General features: G+C 43.7%; 2 protein-coding genes and 1 pseudogene across 5 annotated transcripts; all 3 read right to left on the bottom strand.

Moving 5' to 3' along the window:
- Window positions 1-1810: 1810 nt before the first annotated feature.
- On the bottom strand, window positions 1811-6448 carry LOC123051054 (probable receptor-like serine/threonine-protein kinase At4g34500). The gene is made up of 4 exons (XM_044473812.1): window positions 6225-6448; window positions 5284-5815; window positions 3997-5172; window positions 1811-3893 (listed from the first exon to the last, which is right to left on the bottom strand). The coding sequence occupies exons 2-4, from the start codon at window positions 5752-5754 to the stop codon at window positions 3864-3866; spliced, it is 1677 nt and encodes a 558-aa protein (XP_044329747.1). The 5' UTR covers window positions 5755-5815; window positions 6225-6448; the 3' UTR covers window positions 1811-3863.
- A 2276-nt stretch (window positions 6449-8724) lies between these two features.
- LOC123051060 (cysteine-rich receptor-like protein kinase 41) lies at window positions 8725-11764 on the bottom strand. Of its 4 annotated transcripts, XM_044473817.1 has the most exons (7): window positions 11584-11764; window positions 10540-10674; window positions 10263-10404; window positions 9908-10163; window positions 9443-9671; window positions 9200-9350; window positions 8725-9049 (listed from the first exon to the last, which is right to left on the bottom strand). In XM_044473817.1, the coding sequence occupies exons 3-7, from the start codon at window positions 10353-10355 to the stop codon at window positions 8756-8758; spliced, it is 1023 nt and encodes a 340-aa protein (XP_044329752.1). In that variant the 5' UTR covers window positions 10356-10404; window positions 10540-10674; window positions 11584-11764; the 3' UTR covers window positions 8725-8755. The 4 variants fall into 4 exon arrangements, with proteins under 4 accessions (XP_044329752.1, XP_044329751.1, XP_044329750.1 ...); XM_044473816.1 differs by having other exon boundaries at window positions 10263-10674; XM_044473815.1 differs by lacking the exon at window positions 10540-10674 and having other exon boundaries at window positions 11584-11763.
- A 977-nt stretch (window positions 11765-12741) lies between these two features.
- LOC123055477 (uncharacterized) lies at window positions 12742-19291 on the bottom strand (annotated as a pseudogene).
- Window positions 19292-19809: the final 518 nt, after the last annotated feature.

Here is a 19809-nt window from a genome sequence, read left to right as displayed (position 1 = left end):
ATGCCACTGCGCTGATCCGTATGTGGTTGTTACTCACTCGGACGGAGGCCAGGGAGCGTTTGGTTACTGGATCTATCCGCTGGGAGATGATAGCTCGGGATATCTTCAACCGGTTTGGCTGGCGGTCATGTAATAGGATAGGCGATTGGTTTACCTATCTTTGTTATGCTAGCCGGTTGTGGCCTCTTGGCATTTGTGTTTGGCGTTGTGGCTCTTCATGAGCTTGCCTTTACTTTGATTTGAGACCGTAAGACCTTGTTGAACCTTTTTATTTATCTATAAAGGTGGTTGTATGCATCGTTTTGATGCAGAGGCTGGGGAGTCCCCTCTTTTTAAAAAAAAAGTATTGAAGTTGTACATACCTGCCGGAAAGTGGAGACAGTTCAACTCTGGTAGAGTTATTTGGGACAAGGACATTGTAGATTCGTTCAAGGCGGCGTGTGATGCCGATGTGGCTGATCACGGGAAAGACAATGAGGTAGGAGTTGATCTTGCTTTGCACCTTCCTGAACCTTTCGGCCATCCTGTTTCGGCCATACTGTTTGAACATGATATCATTCATTAATGTAACAGAGTTCAATCAGTTTCTGGTGTACTACCAGACTGGACTGGTAGCCTGCCGATGACACGCCGTTGGCATGTGTGCTCTTTATGTATGGATCGTCTTGATGCTTTATTCTGAGTTAATAAAATCCATCCTTTGTCGAAAAATGTGGCGACTCGTCAACTCAACCTGGCTGGTCTCTGCAAATTAACTCGTGCGCAATCTCAAGGTTGGCAACTATGTCCGTTATGGCTGGCTGGTCGTCCCCATGCAATTTCCATGCAACTGCCATGGCGTTGGCTCCCGTACAGATCGCCTGTTTAGCATCTCCTCCATATTACCAGCCTCCATGATGGGAAGTGCGAAGGAGAATGCCTTTTTCCCCGGTACACGTCACCGGTCACTCGCTGGCTTTAGATGACCTGTGTGGAGGTACTCAAGGTCGATGTACCCAATTGTGCCTCTAACAATGACATCCCAACCACGACACCTCACTCGCCATGTCCCTGACGACCGATAAGCCAAAAGCTGAAGGCCTCCTTTGGTTCATAGGATAGAAATTTTATAGGAATAGAAAAATTATAGGAAGTGAGATGACATACATCCTGATTTTTATAGAGAAAGAGATGTTATTTGGTACATTGGATAGGAATTTTTCCATTGAGTCTAGCCTAATGTTTTTTTTCCTCCAAAATGTGAAGGGTTGATTCTTATCCTACATAGGAATAGGAATCCATTCCTATAAACCAAAGGGCTTTAAAGGAATTTTTCCTTTGCAAATCCTATCCTATAGAGTTCCTACAAAATTCCTACAAACCAAAGGAGACCAAAACATGCGGCACCCAACTGACATCGAAAAGGCTGCAAGGTTATGGGCCAAGGCTGATTGAGATGGCCTATGGTTTCGAGCAGGCTACCAAAGGGAGAAGGCCACCCATGTTCAAGCCCTAGCTAAATATAACTTCTTCTTGGCCGTGTGCATCTTAGTTATGCAGAGACCGGGTGTAATGCTTAAATCTTTTAAGTAATAAAGTGCCCCTTTTCGGGAAAAAAATATAACTTCTTCAGTAGAGAGAATGTAACACTAGGGCCCAAAAAAGGCTCCACATACACTTTTCTCTCTTCATTTCAAATAATAAATCTGCAAGTATTACTTCTTGGGCCAGCAATTAAGTCTTAACATCGCGAAGTCCTATGGTCGTTTACTCGTTTCTTCTCACACCAGCACAGTTTTGAATCTTTTTTACTTCGATAAAATTAAGGAGCATCAGTCCCCTAATTCATTTCAACTGAAATTGATAAGATAAGCAGATCCATAAACAGTTCAAGGGGAACTCTACTCCAGGCTTTCTGCCGCACCCAACTGTGCCCGAAGACCTGCCGATCCGACCTAATTATTACAGTTTCTGAGTTTCAGGCTTTCAGCATACAAAACTGCAGCTCTACAAAGAAACAGAAAACGGGACAAACTGCCCAGCCAACATCGACCCATACACTGATACACAGTACACTATATCAGGCTTCTAAACTACGGCCACACTACCTTACAGCGACATAGCTATACCATCACACGGACACACTAAATTTATACTAGATCCGAAAATCAAATTTTAATCTAAAATCCCGACTTCCCATGATGAATATAACGAAATATCAACGATCTAGGATGGGGCCTACCACATGAATGACTTTGAAAGAGAAACTACACAAACAAAGTGGGCCTGCTGTGCTGTGCTGTGCCGTGCCCATGACATGCGCAAATCCAGGATTAAAAAAAAGGAAAGTAATTACCGAAAAGAGACATAGGCTAGAAACAGAGTAACTACCACAAGAAAAGGGCTAAAACAAACAAATTCCAATGGTGATTATCAACCCAATGTGTTTCTTTAACAAACCGGGGGAAGAAACGAAGCAGGATCTGATCCTTCCGGGACATAGAATTAAAGGCAAAAATGCAGACTGTCTAAACGAGTGGCTTGACACCCATCTGTTACGCTTGTGTCTCTTTTTTGTGATCTCTTACTCTGATATTTATATGTTACCTAGGGCTGGTACTGGATAAACCATTCTTGCATCTTGCTTCATTTGTATACACGTACTCTATTTAATTAATATATGAAAATACCGTTGAACCGACAAGACAACCTGACCCAAAAACAGTTCAAGGGGAACTCTACCTCCAGGTTTTCAGCCGCAGCTAACTCTGCATTATGGTTTCAGCACACAAAACTGCAACTCAGCGAAAAACCAAGGCAAAAGCAGGCCAAACTGCCAGCATCAATCAATCCATGCGCAGTGCATCCTACAGCAGACTTCTCTAAACTAGAGCGACATATATAGTTGGACATCATCATTTCTCTTTCCTAAAGAAACTGCTTGCATTGAGAGGAAGAAAGACCTCAGCCGTTCTCCAACCTCTGCATGAGTGGCCCCAGCCACGACATCGATGGAACATTTCACTCACATGTATTTCCAAATGAGTTAAACATAGGTTTGGCTATTTCGGATTGGATCAGCATCACGTTGTACAAATGGATCCAGGCTCCGAAATTCAGAAAAAAAAAATCCAACAAACGAACTAGAGAGCTAATTAAATACTCAATCAACAAATCCAGGCCCTCCGTTCCTAAATATAAGTCCCTTTAGAGATTCCAACACGGACTACATACGAAGCAAGATGAGTGAATCTACACTCTAAAATATGTCTATATACATCCGTATGTAATCAGTGTTGAAATCTCTAAAAGGACGGAGGGAGTATATTACAAAAAGAAAGTGCTGAAAAAACAGAGTCAGTGCTTACCATCAACCCCATGTTCCTTTCCTAAGAAGCCACTGGGAAAATCAAAGTAGGGTTGGTTGTGAAGAAGCAAACTATAGTGGGATTGGTTGTGAAGAAGCTAACAAGCGCCCATTGATTTACCAAAAGCGGGCATTACCTATGTGCAGTAACGGGATGCTCATCGGGTGATTGAAACACATGACGGTCACCTGTGACCCGTTGCGGAGCCTGCTACAGTATGAATGGCTTTGAAAGAGAAGCTACACAAACAAAGTGGGACTACTGTGACTATGTGCAACTCAAGGCAAAAAAAAAAAAAAAACAAAGTGAGGTGGTGACCATCAAGCGGGTGTGTTCCTTTCCTAATAAACTGCTGGGGAAAGCATAGTAGGGTGGGTGGTGAGGAAGCCAACTGAAACTACACTGGGAGGTCCATCCCAAGCTCTTCCAAAACTGCCAGCAACAACAAGCGTTATAATGCTCCTTCATCAGTGTATTAAGAGAACCACCTTCTGAGGACGCCTTCAACGATTGTTGTCAACGCCCCTCCTCCAGCACCTCAGATTCCTAATTAAGAGACCACAAAGTGAGTAGTGAGCCCCCTTCATCACCGTATGAACATGGTTGAATTTATGTGAACAGAGTTCAATTATTAGTTTGTAGTGTATACCAGCTCGGAATGGTAGCCTGCCCATGACGAGCTCCTGGAGTGTGGTGAGTCCGATGGGAGGTCAACTTGTTCGACGAAGGGCCACAAACATGGCTCGTCAACTGAACCGTGCTCATCTCTGCAGATCAACTCGTACGCCATCTCGAGGTTGGCAACGATGTCTGATATGGCCGGCCGGTCCTTCGCATCCAACTTCCCGCAACAGCATGCAATCTGCGCCACACGTTTCATCGCCTGCAGCTGCCAAGGCGTTGGCTCCGGTACAGGTCGCCTGTCTAACAACTCCTCAATATTACCGACTTCAATGATGGGGAGTGCGAAGTCTGTCAAAGGTACATTTGTCCCATCATTCATAAAAAAAGAATATGCACTTTTCCCTGTCAGAACCTCGAGCATCACCACGCCCAGGCTGTACACGTCGCTTGCCGGCTTCAGAAGACCATAAAAGGCGTACTCAGGGGCGAAGTACCCAAATGTGCCTACAACCCGGTCGACTTTCAATTCCGACTCCTCACTTGCAATGTCCCAGACGACCGACAAGCCAAAGTCTGACACACGCGGCACCCAATTGGCGTCAAAAAGGATGTTAGCCGATTTGATGTCCCGGTGGATGATTGGCGGGTTGGCATGACAGTGTAAGTGCTCGATGGCGCGTGACACGCCGAGGAGCACAGCGATGCGCATCTTCCAGGACCCCGTCACCGGCGACATCGTGGAGGGGCCATGATCAGAATGCATCTGGTCGAAGAGCGTACCGTTCTCCATGTACTCGTAGACAATGAACCTCTGTAGCTCTTCCAACTCTTCGGGTTCTTCTGGCTCCTTTCTCCACCAGGTCAGCTGGCGCTTTTTTTTCTTTTGCGGGGTGGCTAGCAGACGCTTGGGCTTGCTCACAGTCACACACGATCCAAGGAGGCTGATGATGTGTTTGTGCCGGAGCCGTGATAGGATGTCGAGCTCCGTGCAAAACTCCTCTAAATATTGCGACTGCGAGTTGTTTAAGCTCTTGATGGCCACCGCTCGCCCATCGTAAAGCCTGCCCATGTACACCTTTCCGGACCCGCCTTCACCGATCACGGTGTTAGGGGCGAAGTTATTGGTGGCAGCCACGATCTCCGCCAACGTGAATTCCTGGGTTCCGTGCGGCAGTACCTCCTGAGCAAGCTCTGTAGACTCCTGAAAAAGAGACCACAACAAATGATACCATAAATGAGCAGTGAGAGCGTGTGCTCCCTAACTGTATAAATTTCTGTTTTGTCTTGTCAGGGAGCCGCACGATCAATTTACCTCCAGCTGCAACGACTGTGGAAATGAAGACGGTTCATCTCTAGTGGAGTCATCTGGGACGAGGACATTGTAGATTCTCTCAAGGCGGCGTGTGATGCCGATGTGGCTGATCACCGGGAAGAGGATGAGGTAGGAGTCTATCTTGCTCTGCACCTCCCTGAACTTTTCGGCTGTCCTGCCAGCCATGATGAACTGATACGCCGCGCTCCTCCCTTGGCACGACACGACGAGCTCGTGGGCGTCCCGGAGCGTGTCACCCAGCCCGGCCAGCGGCTGCGCCGCCTCTGGCTCCTGCACGTGCGGCAGCAGCTGCGCGATCATGAGGGCCCGACGCGCGAGCTGCTCGCACTCGGACCTGTTCTGCCGGGCCGTCATCGCGGCCTGCACGATCATGGAGATGAGGCCCCCGACGTCCGCGCCGACCAGCTGCGCCACGGTCGCCGCCTGACCCAGCCCTGTCCACAGCGCCATGGCAGCCTTCACAAAGAGCCAGGCTCGAAGGATGGATGGCTCCTTTGTTGCCGTCAAACTTCTGCAATGGAGATGGAACAGGTCAGTACAGTACAAACTGGGAAGACGCAAGGACACAGCGTCTGCAACACACACGCACGCCGGCAGCACACACACACAGCAAGCGTCACGCACGCCGGCAACACACACGCAAGCGGGCACGGCAGCACGCCGTCCGCACGCACACACACACAGCGTTCAGGTCGTTGCGCCTGCTTCCCCTCTGCCTTCACGCGGCTGATTCCACTTGGCTGGACCGCCGCGCCCCTAAATCTACCGCACCGGCGCGCCCCCAGCCAAGATCCGCCGGACTCCTGTTACCCCAAATCCACCGAACCACCGCGTTCCTACCTAGCCGCACTCACGCACATTCTGCTGGATCCCCAGCGACACAGGACAGAGGGGGGAAGAGAGTGAGATTGGAGACTGACCTCTGCCACCGCCGCCGACGTGCCGCCACAAGCCCACAAGAGTGAGGAGAGGTACCCGCCCTTCGAGGGTCAAGCCGTTGAGACCGTGCTCAGCGGGTCAGGTGTGGCTTCCTGGAAACTCCGTGAAGACTGCTGCTGCTCCCACGCGGCGACCGGCGACTGACCATCCAAGGACACGCGGTCTCTGCCCTTCTCTCTACTGTGCTGCGCTGCGCCAGTCTCACGCGGCCCACCGCCCAACCCCCCAAAGACTCTCTTTCTCTCCCGTCACTTATTTATGAACACTGCCCCTCAAAAAAATATATATGAACACTGAATATCCCGCGAAAGTCTGATTTTCAGGCATGACAAATCAATTTTTTTTCATGGCAAATTATGTTCTTCGAGGATGACATGTTCAGTCGCGAGCATGATAAATCTGCCTCGGTTCCAGACAATTGTCGTGCTTGCGAAAATTTGTCATCCTCGCACCAATATAAATTGCGATAAAAAACATATTATTTGCCATGCCTAAAGAGGACCCGCCGTCAGATTTTTAACATTTTCACTTACTTATTTCTCAAGCAGCAGCGTAGGGAAAGTAGCTCAGGCTGCAAAATAATAATAATAATAAGATGACAGGAAACAGATGAAAGAGGAGGAACTTGTTGAAAGTTCACAAGATTTTGCTCGGAGTCTACAAATTTTTGTTGAAAGTTGGGAACAAAAATCAGACATCTAATATTGTCGATTTTATTTGATAATTCGTTCTTTCAAAATCTGTCTATCCAAATTCATATAAGTTTTAAAAATACACGAGGAGGAGATAAAAAGATGCATAGTTTTATTTCTTACGTCAAACCTGCAATTTTAGAGCATCTACAACCGAAATAGCCTAATTCGGGTCTCTATACGCCCGCAGATACGCTGGGCAGGTCCTCATTTGGGCTTCTCCACAATCACACTCCTCAAATTTTGATACCCAAATCTTGGTCTGGCAGAAACTTTCAATCAGAATTCTGATAGGAAGTGTTTCCCAAAAAGGAAAGTGGAATCTATAAGGATGAAAAAGAAAGACTACTCAAAATCATTAATGACTTAGATTTAAAGGCCGAGGTCCATGTGTTGGGAACGGCGGACCAAAGGGCCAAGAGTGAGGCTTACGAGAAGTTACAAAAACTACTTAGAGAAGATGAGATGAAGTGGGCACTCAGAGCAAATGTTAGGCAAGTAATTTAGGGTGATAATAATATCCGGTTTTTTCGGTTTGATTGCCAATTGGAAACATAGGAAGAATAGAATTATCCATTTGGAGCAAGATGAGGGTACAATTTTAGAGCACGAGAACTTAAAATTGTACATCACTAAGTACTATAAGAAACTTTTTGGGCCACCTGAGCAGAATCATGTGATGCTCGATGAGCACATGATTAGTGATTTGCCACAGCTGGGGTCGGATGAAAACGAGATTTTGTCCGCCCCGTTCACTGAGAAGGAGGTTTTTGAGGCTATTGCGCAAATGAAAAACAACAAAGCGCCATGTCCCTGATGGCTTCCCAACAGAATTTTACAAGCGTTGTTGAGAAATTGTCAAAGGAGACCTTTTACTAATGTTCCATGATTTGTATAATGGCCAGCTAAATTACCATGCATGCTTACCAACTGAAGTTGTCATAAAAAAACATTCCATTTGTGATGGGAAAAATCCAAACATTCACGACTTACCGGGGTCCTAACATGTTGACCGAATTTTTTTTCCATGCTTACCAACTAAATTGCCGCCTCGCATCAACTAAAGTTGCCAGAAAAAACATTCAATTTGACATGCGCAAAATCTGAACGTTCCGGACTTATCGTGGTCCTAAGATATTGACCCAGCTACCGGCCAGGAAAGCCCTTAGGTACGTAGTACGTACGTATGTATTTCATAAGACATTCAGTTGGTAGCGAGAGGACAACTTTGGGACCGGTGTGTGCACGCACGAAGAATCCCGCAACGCTGCTGTTGTCACCAACGGGGACGCTGAAAGGAGTGCCAGCTGGTTTCCCATATGGACCATATTTTCCCACATTGGTGACAAGGGTGAGCGATGATACAACAATCTGTCCTTCATACGTAGCTGTTGTTCCAGAAACTTCCTTGACACTCTCTAATTGGTCAAGGAGGATCTGCAGGGAGATAAATCACCGAGTAAGGAAGTACCTTTGTGCACAAATGGATCACACCAGGGGAATATAATTGCATTCATGGGACAAAATATCGCCACCCCATGGACCAGCGGTAAGAGACACACCAGCTTCCTCAATGTAGGAAAATGCAAGCGAATCAACTACATCACTGCTGTGAATTGTCACGCTTTCTAGACGCACCGGTCTTTCTGCGCTGAAAGCTGTCCCTCCATCTCCACCCCATGGTCCAATCTTCGCACTAGCCTTCTGCTCGCATCCCATGGAACAACATATATGCATGTTCCATAGTAAAAGTTAAAATGATGTGGGTTTTCTAAATACTTTGCATCCAAACGGAGCATAAGATCGTAAAATAAACTTCCTCATGTATACACACTGCCTGGCTCCTGTGCCTCGATTCCTTGGGTTAGAGGAACACTCTTGACATAGGAAGGAAGATCCATTACAGTATGATATGTGGGTGGTGACATTTTTCCAATCTTAACTTCTAGTTCCTCTAGTTCATGGACGATGTCCTTGATACATGGCCTTTTGTTTCTGTCCTTGTCCACACACCTTAATGCAATCTCAACACATGAAGTCACTCCTAGGATGTCTATTTCCTGTGAGGAATATCCAGGATTTGCCTGCAACTTTTTGGTCCAGTTTTCACTTACCTGCATGCACAATTGGAGCATAAAACTCCCTATCCATACACTAGATAGTTTGCAGCGAAAAAAATGCCAAAAAGACTTATATGTGTTAATGGTATAAATAGAGATTTTTTTTTCTTTTCCTTCTTGCCAGGAGAGAAGAGTTTTCCTTACAAGCTCAATAAACTGTTCGGGAGACATTTCGGAACAACGGAAGTAGCTCATATTTCCAGACAACATTTTTATAATTATGACGCCCAAACTGAAAACGTCAAATTTCTCTGATATCAAGCCACTGTCAATGTACTCCGGTGGCATGAACCCGCTGCATTGATATGGTTAATTGGTAAAATACATGGAAAAGTTTGTTCAGAATCCCTTGAGAAAATTAACGGCTTAGATGATCCATCAACTTACAGTGTTCCATCGCGCATCTCTGTTTGTCGCGTTTTTGTTGAACCTACAAGTCTTGAGAAACCAAGATCCGCAATTTTGGGCGTCATACTTTTATCCAGCAAAATATTACCAGGCTTTAAGTCCAGATGGAAAATAGGTTTTTCCTGGGAGCTGTGAAGGTGATTTAGTCCGTCACAAGTCCCTTTGATAATCTTGTAACATGTGGGCCACTCAAGTCCGCAAGATTCATCTGCAATTGGCAGAAAAAAATACATATAAAATAAGCTATTGCATCATTCATCTTGATAGGAAAACTAATACATGTTGCCAGTTGTCATTTTAGTCGTATCAAGATGAAACAACTACTCCGTTTTATGTTAAATATAAGTTGCAGGCAAATCCTGGAGGGTGAACTTTATTGTACCAAAGAATCAGACTCCGGTCCCTTGCATATAAGATACTTATATTGACACTGATATATGTTACCTTGAATGTGTTTATCAAGGCTTCCGCCCTGCATATATTCGAAGCAGAGCACTCGCTCCATTGCTTTAGCGAAGACAAGTTTCCCCTTGTGCTCCACGTATTTGTGCCAAGTTTCATAGCAGTAGCCAATTAACCGCACAATATTCTTGTGGCGTACCATGATAAGGTTACGATATTCATTGTCAGATTGCTTATCATCCAGCCCTTGCAAGGGATGCAGTTTCTTCACGGCAGTATCTTCCCCATCATGCACCGCCTAACAAAAATCGGCCACTTTTCATTTTATAGACCCTGATTACTAATTGAGAGTCAGAACTCAGAACTAAACACAGAAAATACAGTAGTTAGTCCATACCCTGTAAACATCTCCGGATCCACCGCTGCCAACTTTCTGATCCTCTGCAAAGTTGTTTGTAATAGTTTCGATCAAGTGGAATGTAAAATCCATGCCGTGGTTGTGTCCCACCCAGCAGGCTTACGGAACGATCTTCTGCTTCCTGACAGCAAAAGTAGTTATTGGAATGCAGCATGGTTCAACTGCTCGGCAGCTAGAAACAGGAAAGACTGAAACTATGCCATCGCATCTATAGGATGTGTTAGGTTACAAAAAGGCAATGGAAAGTAACGTGTACCTAGTAAACCGTCAATGGGTAAGAACCGATTCTGTTCGGTTCATGAATGTAACCCTATTACCATAATAAATTGATAATACTACACCGTATGGCTCACCAACAGTATGATGGTTACAGGAGATGGTTGTCTTCAAACTGTTGAAGAACAGATCTAATAAGAAAGCATTGCATGGAAAAAACATATGAAATTATATAATACTCCCTCTGTCTCAAAATATAAGAACGTTTTTAACACCAGGGACGGAGGGAGTAGTAGACAAACAGATCTGACAAAATGCTCCATCTCCTACGGTGCTTATTTTTTATTTCCTTTTTGAACCGGGCTAAACCCCTTTCCAAATACAGCAGAGCAGAGCTCACAGCTCAGTACAGGAGATGGGGAACTGGGGATGGGGAGAATCTCCTACCGTGCTTCCCGTTGAAATATGCTGCTTACTCATGGCCCATGCTGAGACATTGGGAGGAGCTTGGTGCTGCTCGGATGGGGGCGGATATGGATCTACAGCGATTCGAGATGGAGATGGATAGAGATGGGTGGGTGGGGGGCACCGGCCAGCCCTGCTGCTCTACGGATGGAAAGGATATGGACCACCGGCGCTTTGGGATCGAGAGAGAGGGCCGGCGCCCGGCAGCGCTCTCTGAAGATTTCAAATCGAAGACGTTCATACTACTCTAGTAGTTTCATCACATAAGAAGTGCTACAATAGACCATTACACCGCAAGCACACACGGCGGCAAGCACGCGTCCACACTCCACAGTCCACACACGCCGGCATCACAGCCAGCAAGCACGACGGCCGCACGCACGCACACAGCCATCAGATACCCGTGCTTTCTGCCTCCTCATGCGGCTTCCTCTCCCCTCAGATCCTCGCGACCGCCGCGCCCCCCAATCCGCCCGACCTCCCCTACGAAATCCACCCGAGCCTGTGCCACAGATTCGCCGGACTAACGCGCCCCTAAACACAACACAACCCACCATCGGGACACAGAGAAGAGAGAGGTGGGAGGCCGCGGGGTGAGAGAGTTGGATTGGAGGCTAACCTCTGTCGCCCTTGTTCGCCAGCTGCCGCCACAAGTCACGGATGCATGAGTGAGGAGAGGTAGCGTCAGTGCGCAGCGGTCTGTCAAGCAGTGGAACCCGGCCGCTTTTTGGTCGCGGTTTGCGGGATGACGGTGGCTTCCTGGAAACTACCTGGGAGGTGGAGCTCCCACGCGGGTGCCGGTGCGGTGACCCAGACCGACCGCGGTCACCGTCCATTCCCCAAAGTTTCCTTTTATCCACGGATTCCGCTGCGGCGCAGCAGAATTTGAACCAAAGGGTGAACCCAGCAGAATCCGATTTCAGAAATCCGCTGTCAAAATCTGAACCAAAAGCGGTTGCAGCCCAGGACGTGTTTTCCAAAACCTGATTCCGCTGCGGGCCAAAATCTGAAAAAGCTGTATCAGCTGGTTTGCCAAATGACCTACATCTTTTTCCTATCAGATTTTTCACAGCTGTTTTTCCACAGCTGCTTTTAGAAATCCATAGCCGAACCAAACAGGGCCTTAAGCACGGTACGGTAGGGAAGTAGCCGTAGTACTTTTCTTTTCTGCGAATAAAGGTCCTTCTTTACGCCAGCAAACACAGAAAATTAAAACAACAGGAGAAAATTGTATTTTTTATGGTTGAAGATTCGGAACAAAACTCTAAGAAAATTGTATTTTTTAAAATTCTATTTGACAATTCATTCTTCCAAGTATGACTGTCCAATTCATGGGAACTTTAAAAATATGTTTTTTTACCATTTATGCCATTACCTCAGTTTTGCCACTGGAAATTTCACATGCTAAAAATGTCATTGTTGCTCCCGTAGGTGCATACTACAAAATAGCTCTAGACACCGTTACTTTCAGCTCAGAACCCGTTTACCGTGTTAGGGCATCTCCAACCTCAAGCCGCAAATTTCCTTCGACATTCGTCCGCGGACATTGATGCGGGAGCCGGCCATCCAACGCTTGATCAACCATATTTAGAAACTGAATCGCGCTTAGAGTGTAATTTAAAAATCTTACAAAGATTCATGAGGCCCCTTCTCACTTCTAGAGACAAGTTATAAGTGCACCACATAATAAGATTCAATCATACTAAAATGGTTCAGTCTTACAAAATTTTCGCATCATATGTATTCTTGGCAGTACCAATTTACCTGCTATTTTCAATCATGATAGTGGACAAACAAGGAAGGCTTGAACATATGATCTCGAAGATTTTCTATGAGAACCTGAAGGACCCAAAATATAACATCAGCTAGTTAATCAAAGAGGCCTGAATAGAATATGCCATGGGTGGCCTTGAGAAACTGGAAAAGGCTATCTGCAAATCTATTTCCCCATCGACCCCTTCCACAGCAGTTGCTATAGCACTGCCTTGTTCTGCTACCTTTTCCATTCTTGAAATTGCATCACAGAGGAATGGCAGTGTCCAACATGGCAATGACCACACTACAGGAAGATTCCTAACTTTGCCTGTACATGAAAGCCATATGAGCAAAAACAAATCAAAAAGACAAGATAGAAGAGGTTCATAAGAATGACAACAGATGTCAATATAAAACATGCTGGAAATTTCTTAACAGGACATTTTTTGTACTTCGAATTACATTATTCCTCTTGCAGTTATTGTCTTTGATTATTAGCCAAGACGTTAACATTACTCATCATGATATGTCCCCAGTTCAAATTGACTCACATGATTTATTTTCTCAAATATACAGTATCGTATCATAGGTTTATGGTCACTGTAACTTTGATTATTGAGAAAATACAGTCCTAGGATTATGAGAGCATGCTAACTTGAACTGTTTAATGTGTTCATGCTAACTTAACTGGCTCTCACCCATTATCAGACATGAGCTATCGATTAGTGCACAAAACTAATTAAGAATGATCTTACTGAAGGTAAGACTATCAAGGGATACTACTAATTTGGGTAATGAAGAAAAATAAAAAGTAGACCTTGGACCATCTTCTGCGGTGCCTCAGTGGATGATGAGCTGGACATCACAAAAACTGGTCCCACGTCAACATTCGATTCATCAGGCTTGAGACCCTCTGCTATCACTCGATCCGATATGACCTGCAAAAAAACACACAAATCCTTCATAAAACACACGGCTCATCAATAGAATACCTGATGCTGATCATTAATCCCATCAAATTCCTACAGAAAACCCCCAAACCTAAATTGTTTTACTTTTTGTTATATGTTTTGTTTAAACCCAGTCACTCTTTCCAGTTTGTCCTAAATACCGAAGCATGCTTGTCTCATACTTAGTATCCCAAGAAAAATTCAAGAGTAAGATTAGTCTTGATTTAGCCAAGAATCAAATGACATAAATATCAACATGTTCACTTTGAAACTCAAAGTAATGGGTGCAAAGGAGGCTAACGCAGATCATAATGAAAAGATGCATGAGAAGGACCTCTTGACATATATGAGGATATACCATAGGTTGCAAACAAAGTAGGAATGGACTGATAGTTTCTACAATCATCCTCAAAGAGGAACAAACTTGGTAGAGTAAACAATGAATTTATGATCTTCAGTCTTTACAACCTTAAAATATATTGATCTAAATATTCATAGACTGAAAGCCAAGTAGATTCCCTGAGACAAAATAAATAAAACATAGTAGGCGCAGTGAGTGGACAAACACATTAGCATGGTCAAAAGGAACATCAACATTTTAACATGCCTACTGTAATATCATGCAAACAAGAAATCACCTCAGATACTTATCCCTTTTCAGGAGAAGAAATGCATCAAACACCTGAGTTGTACAAACAAAAATACAAAATTAGCAACAACCGGTACTTCATTCCACTAGTAGAAAACAGGGCTTTGGTTCGGCCAGAAAAGAGCATTAATCCCGGTTGCATTACGAACCGGGACTAATGTGAGCATTAGTCCCGGTTCGAGCGGCTAGGGCACCGTACATGCATTAGTCCCGGTTCAAATGGGACCTTTAGTCCCGGTTGGTGCCACGAACCGGGACTAAAGGGTGAGATGCCCATTAGTATCGGTTCGTGGCACCAACCGGTACTAAAGGTTAGACCTTTAGTCCCGGTTCGAGCCACCAACCGGTACTAATGGGGTTTGAGGCATTAGTACCGGTTCATGGCACGAACCGGCACTAAAGGTCCCATTTTCAAACTCTACCCCCCCTAGATCGCCTTTTCAGTTTTGTAAAAAGCAAAAGAAAATGATAAAAACTTCAAAAATTAAAATCCTTCCAGGTGAAGTTATGTTACTACATGTACTAGTTAGGAAAATTAAAAAACTTAAATTTCGACATGTTTTGCAAAAAGTGTAGGGAAAATCCTCAAATTTTTGGAATCCTCAAATTCTAAAAGGAAAAAAAGTTATGCTCAAATTTCAGTTTTTTTTGAATTTTTGTTAAATCTGGTCAAACTATGGTCAAACTACTTATTCAAGAAGTATTAGTGTTACTAAATAATTATTCAAGAATATTAGTGTTACTAAATAATTATTTCAGTTTTTTGAATTTTGGTCAAATCTGGTCAAACTGTGGTCAAACAATGATCAAACTAATTATTCAAGAAATATTAGTGTTACTAAATAATTATTTCAGTTTTTTTGAATTTTGGTCAAATCCGGTCAAACTGTGGTCAAACTATGGTCAAACTACTTATTCAAGAAATATCACTGTTACTAAATAATTATTGTTTTTTAGAACAATAGTTTCAAACTCAAACAGTGAAATGTGTGACTTCATGCGCAAGCTAAATTCCTGAGGGTTAATAGGATTGACATCTTACTATTGTCAGGAAAACAACAAGTGCAGACTTGGAAACGAGGGAGAATAGAACCCGGAAGTTAAGCGTGCTCAGGCTGGAGTAGTGAGAGGATGGGTGACCGTTCGGGAAGTTAGATGATTTGGAATGATGAGGGGTGATTAGAGATTAGAGGTTAAATTGAGCAGTGATTAGAGATTAGAGGTTAAAATAATTCAGAAATTTGAAAATAAAAAAATTCAAAAAGAAAATCATAAAATTTCCTTTAGTACCGGTTGGTGTTACCAACCGGGACTAAAGGTGGACCTCCAGGCAGCGGCCACGTGGAGGGCCTTTAGTCCCGGTTCGTGTAAGAACCGGGACTAAAGGGGGACGCTTTAGTAACGACCCTTTAGTCCCGGTTCCAGAACCGGGACTAAAGGCCCTTTTTCTACTAGTGTTCACAATCACAGCCTGCATCATTAACTCTTGCTAGTCCTTAGAGCTAAAAGTACATATATTAGATTGGGAAGATCACATTGAGTTAATCCAAAATAATCAATGAACTATAAGAAAACAAATTCCTTGGGCAAAATGTACAGATAGTTTTAGAACTGACCAACAACCAACTAATGGGAAATCTAAGATTATGACATGGTTTCAGAAGAAAATTTCTGTACAACAACCTTCTAGTACATGAAAAAGTTCCTAACATGTTAAGGTTTTCTTGTATGCTCTTCCACTAATATGCCTTTCTGGACATACTAATGAGAAAATTCAGAGGGAAAACACCGCAAACCACAAGCTCACTTTTGTTTTGGTTTTCTTAGTGTTGCACATGTTCGTACCATGCATGCACAACAATTCCAAACATGTTACCAATCAAGATCACTTGTGTTGTCATCTCTTCCTGAAACTCACACTGATGGCTCGCCTCCTCAGCTACACATGCCATGTCAGGTTTCAGTGAGTACATGTAAATGAAGAAAAGGCCAAGAGCAAAGAAAGAAGTGAACAAATGGCATTTCTTGAAGACACTTTTAACAAGGAACATGAAGGTATAGATGTAGAAAGAAGTTTTGGGTCTATCCTCACAAATAACCTGCAACAATTATTTAGAGTTGTTGTTTTTAGCAAGCACTATATCATTGGTCCAACTTTTCAAATTTTCTTTTGCATCTGTATCAGCCACCAAAGAACAATCCGAAAAGGTAACATGAATGCACACCAGGCAATAAATCATGAATTGCACAGAAAAATAAATGAGGGAACAACTTTTGTGCATGCATTCATGAGTGGAGCAAAGAATGTCCATTGCTCCATAGTTATCCGCAGAACCTAAGAAGCATGAACTGGAAACCAATCTGGCAGGCTCTAAAACCAGATGTCGATAGGACACACTGTAATCCTTGTAAAAGAACAAATCTTATTTTCTGCTACCCAATTTGATGCTATATTTGTCTCCTGACCAACGGTGGAAAAGAGCAAGGTACCCAATAAAGCATGGAAGGAAAAAAAACTACTTTGCAGGGACCAAGGACATGCCTAGAATCTATACCTATCCATCTCCTTGATAGTAAGAACGCAAGAGCAGAATACGCTATCAACCAAGACAAAGCACCAGAAATATATTCTCTACGAACGACCAAGTAAACAGGCAAACAGATGAGAGCTCACCCTGCATAGACGCGAATGGCCGAGCCATGAGAACGACAACCGCAAGGCCCACAAATGAGTAGCAGATAACATCACAAGTGCCATGGATCTGTAAAGCATAACACCTATTAAAAAAGTAAGAAATTCTAGGAAATGGCAACAGAGAATTAATAAAAATAAACTGCCAGCTTTCAGCAGCTAAAGGTCCATCCTAAATATATCATTATCTAACCACATGAGTAATTGCTAGGATGTTTCACACACAACTTGCGATAAAATCATACCTACCCTACCTTTACTACATGCTCTCACTTCACTGCTTCATATACTGGACACTAAACTATTCAAAGATCTAGCATAAATATTGGCATTCAATAGTATGCATCTCAGATTTGATTGCAAATAATTTTATCTTCCATCTCTTTAATGGATTTTCAACAACAAAGTTATATCCTGTTATATGCCTCAAAAAGCAAAAATGAACAAATAATTTTCTGAACGCAAGCACATCCAGATTAGAAAAAAGAAATGATGCATCGTATAACAGTATCAATGTGCTTCAATATCACTGAAAAAAATATCTTCCATCGCTTGATTTGCCCAGCAGTGAAAGCCATTCAAGATACAATATGTCTGAATCAACCAAATCATAGCAATAATCCAGTTCAATGTGGGAATATACCCGCGGAGAAGAATGAAGATCCAAATATAAATGACAATCTCAAATTATCCAAATATCTTTCTTGAAACACATAAACTGAACAGGAAATCTAATCCCACCTCTCACGGAGTCACATGAAGTGGAGCAACCAATCCATATATAGAAGTATTGGACAACAAAGAGCAAACTATTAGCATTACTCAGTAGATACATGGTACATCCTTGATAACCGAAGTTTCATCAGTATAACCTGTACATCAATAGGAACAAAATACAGAGTAGCTCTCAGTAACTCATAGAAACAAATCAACCGGTGAAAGCAAGAAACACTAAAATATCTGTGCAAAGGTGCAACTAAACAGAATTACTCTGGGTGAAATAAGAAGATGCATTACTAATACAGATAGCACATTCATCATGTCATTTTTACAAATCATGGTGGACATGCTTCCAAAACATTAGTAGTGATGCTTCAAAAGAGAATCACTAAAGCATCTAATTAGTCTCGCCAACGCAGTAGACAGCGAGATAGAAAAATGCCGGATAAGAGACGGCGAAAAGTTCCAGGGAATCATTCACAAGGATCGACAAAGTAAATGGGTATTAAAGTTGCAATTGTAGTTCAATGCAAATTTTTTTTAAATTTTTTAGTGTTTAAGTACACTTCAGGGCTCTTGCCACTAATTTTCAGCATGCAAGAACTTACATCACCATCCGTCATGGCACCCCAATGAGTATCAAGAATTCGATTCATGGAGAAGCTTTCATAAGATTCACTGGATAAACATCGCCCTAGTAATAGCAACATAATACTCCCTCCGTTCCCAAATATATGTCTTTCTAGAGATTCCACCAAGTGACTACATACGGAGTAAAATGAGTGAATTTACATTCTAAAATATGTCTACATACATCCGTATGTTGTATTTCATTTGAAATGTCCAAAAAGACTTATATTTAGGAACAGAGGGAGTAGTATATAAAACGAGCAACCTATCACTTGCCTTGTCGTGATAAGGAGATATGTGGAAGAAATTCAACAGGGGGTATTTAAAGAGGACAACGACTACAGGTACCGCAACAAAACTCTGCTACAAACTTGCAGGTCGAACGCGTCGCCATTGACGTCGTCTCCTTGTAGCTGGGCAGCTAAACCCCGTCCTTCTCTTCAAAGTTATCTGACCTCGCTTGGCAAACTGGCCAGCCATCCGTCCCATCTAATGTGCAAACAACAGGGAGCAGATCGGATGAGATCTCACAAATAAAATGACCAATTCGATTTGGGCAATCGGCTTGTACCTTGACGACGGGGACCTGGCCGCCGAACATGAGGACATTGCCCATCTGGAGCAGGAGACGGAAGGTGTCACGGATGTTGTTGGCGTTGAACTCCTTGAACCTCCCGGCGCAGTCCCGCCCTGGAGAACGAAGGCCTGGCGGCCGGAGTAGTAGCGCCGGGCGACGGCCACGAGGCGCGCCCTTGGTCTCGCCGAGATGGACACGGACGGTCGCGCCGTTGGTCCGCGGCGCTCGAGAGGGAGGAGGAGGCGCTCGAGGCGAAGGGAGGCGGAAGACGTGGGGTGAGAGGGTTTCCCTAGAGAACTTTTCCACTCTTTTCCTTTTTTTTATCCCTTTTACTTTTCTGGCCAACCCACGCATTCGACGTGGCAAGCGCTAGGAGGCGCCATTCACGCGACTGTTAATGGGTTTAATTACATGGTTCTGCAAGTTGTAGTAATTCTTTTGACCAGTCCAGATCACACACACCAGATATAATACATGGTTGTGCAAGTTCAGATCACACACCACACACGCACACACCAGATATTAGTGCAATATTAGTATTAGTAATTGTTTCAAGTTTGCATCTAGAATATTAGTTGGTGTTGTGCAATTTAGTCAGCTGATTATATGTGTTGGCGCAGATAAATTGGGTGGTGTGCAATGTCACAATCTGATAAGGGGATGCCTCAAGTTGGCATGTTCTTTAAAAGTTCACAGGAGGCTTGGATGTTTTGGAGAGCATATGGTGGTCGTGTTGGCTTTCATGTGAGGAAAAGGTACAACAATGTGAGCAAATTTGATGGTAAGGTAACCTCTTGCAGATTTGTTTGTGCCAATGAAGGTCATCGCAAAAAGGGGCAAAGATAATTCATTCAGAAGTGCTTTAGAGCTCA

Source organism: Triticum aestivum, chromosome 2D (genome assembly GCF_018294505.1).
Source record: "Triticum aestivum cultivar Chinese Spring chromosome 2D, IWGSC CS RefSeq v2.1, whole genome shotgun sequence".
Classification (NCBI taxonomy): Eukaryota; Viridiplantae; Streptophyta; class Magnoliopsida; order Poales; family Poaceae; genus Triticum; species Triticum aestivum.
Note: the sequence above shows the minus strand (reverse complement) of the source record. Positions and strands in the feature narration are given on the sequence as shown.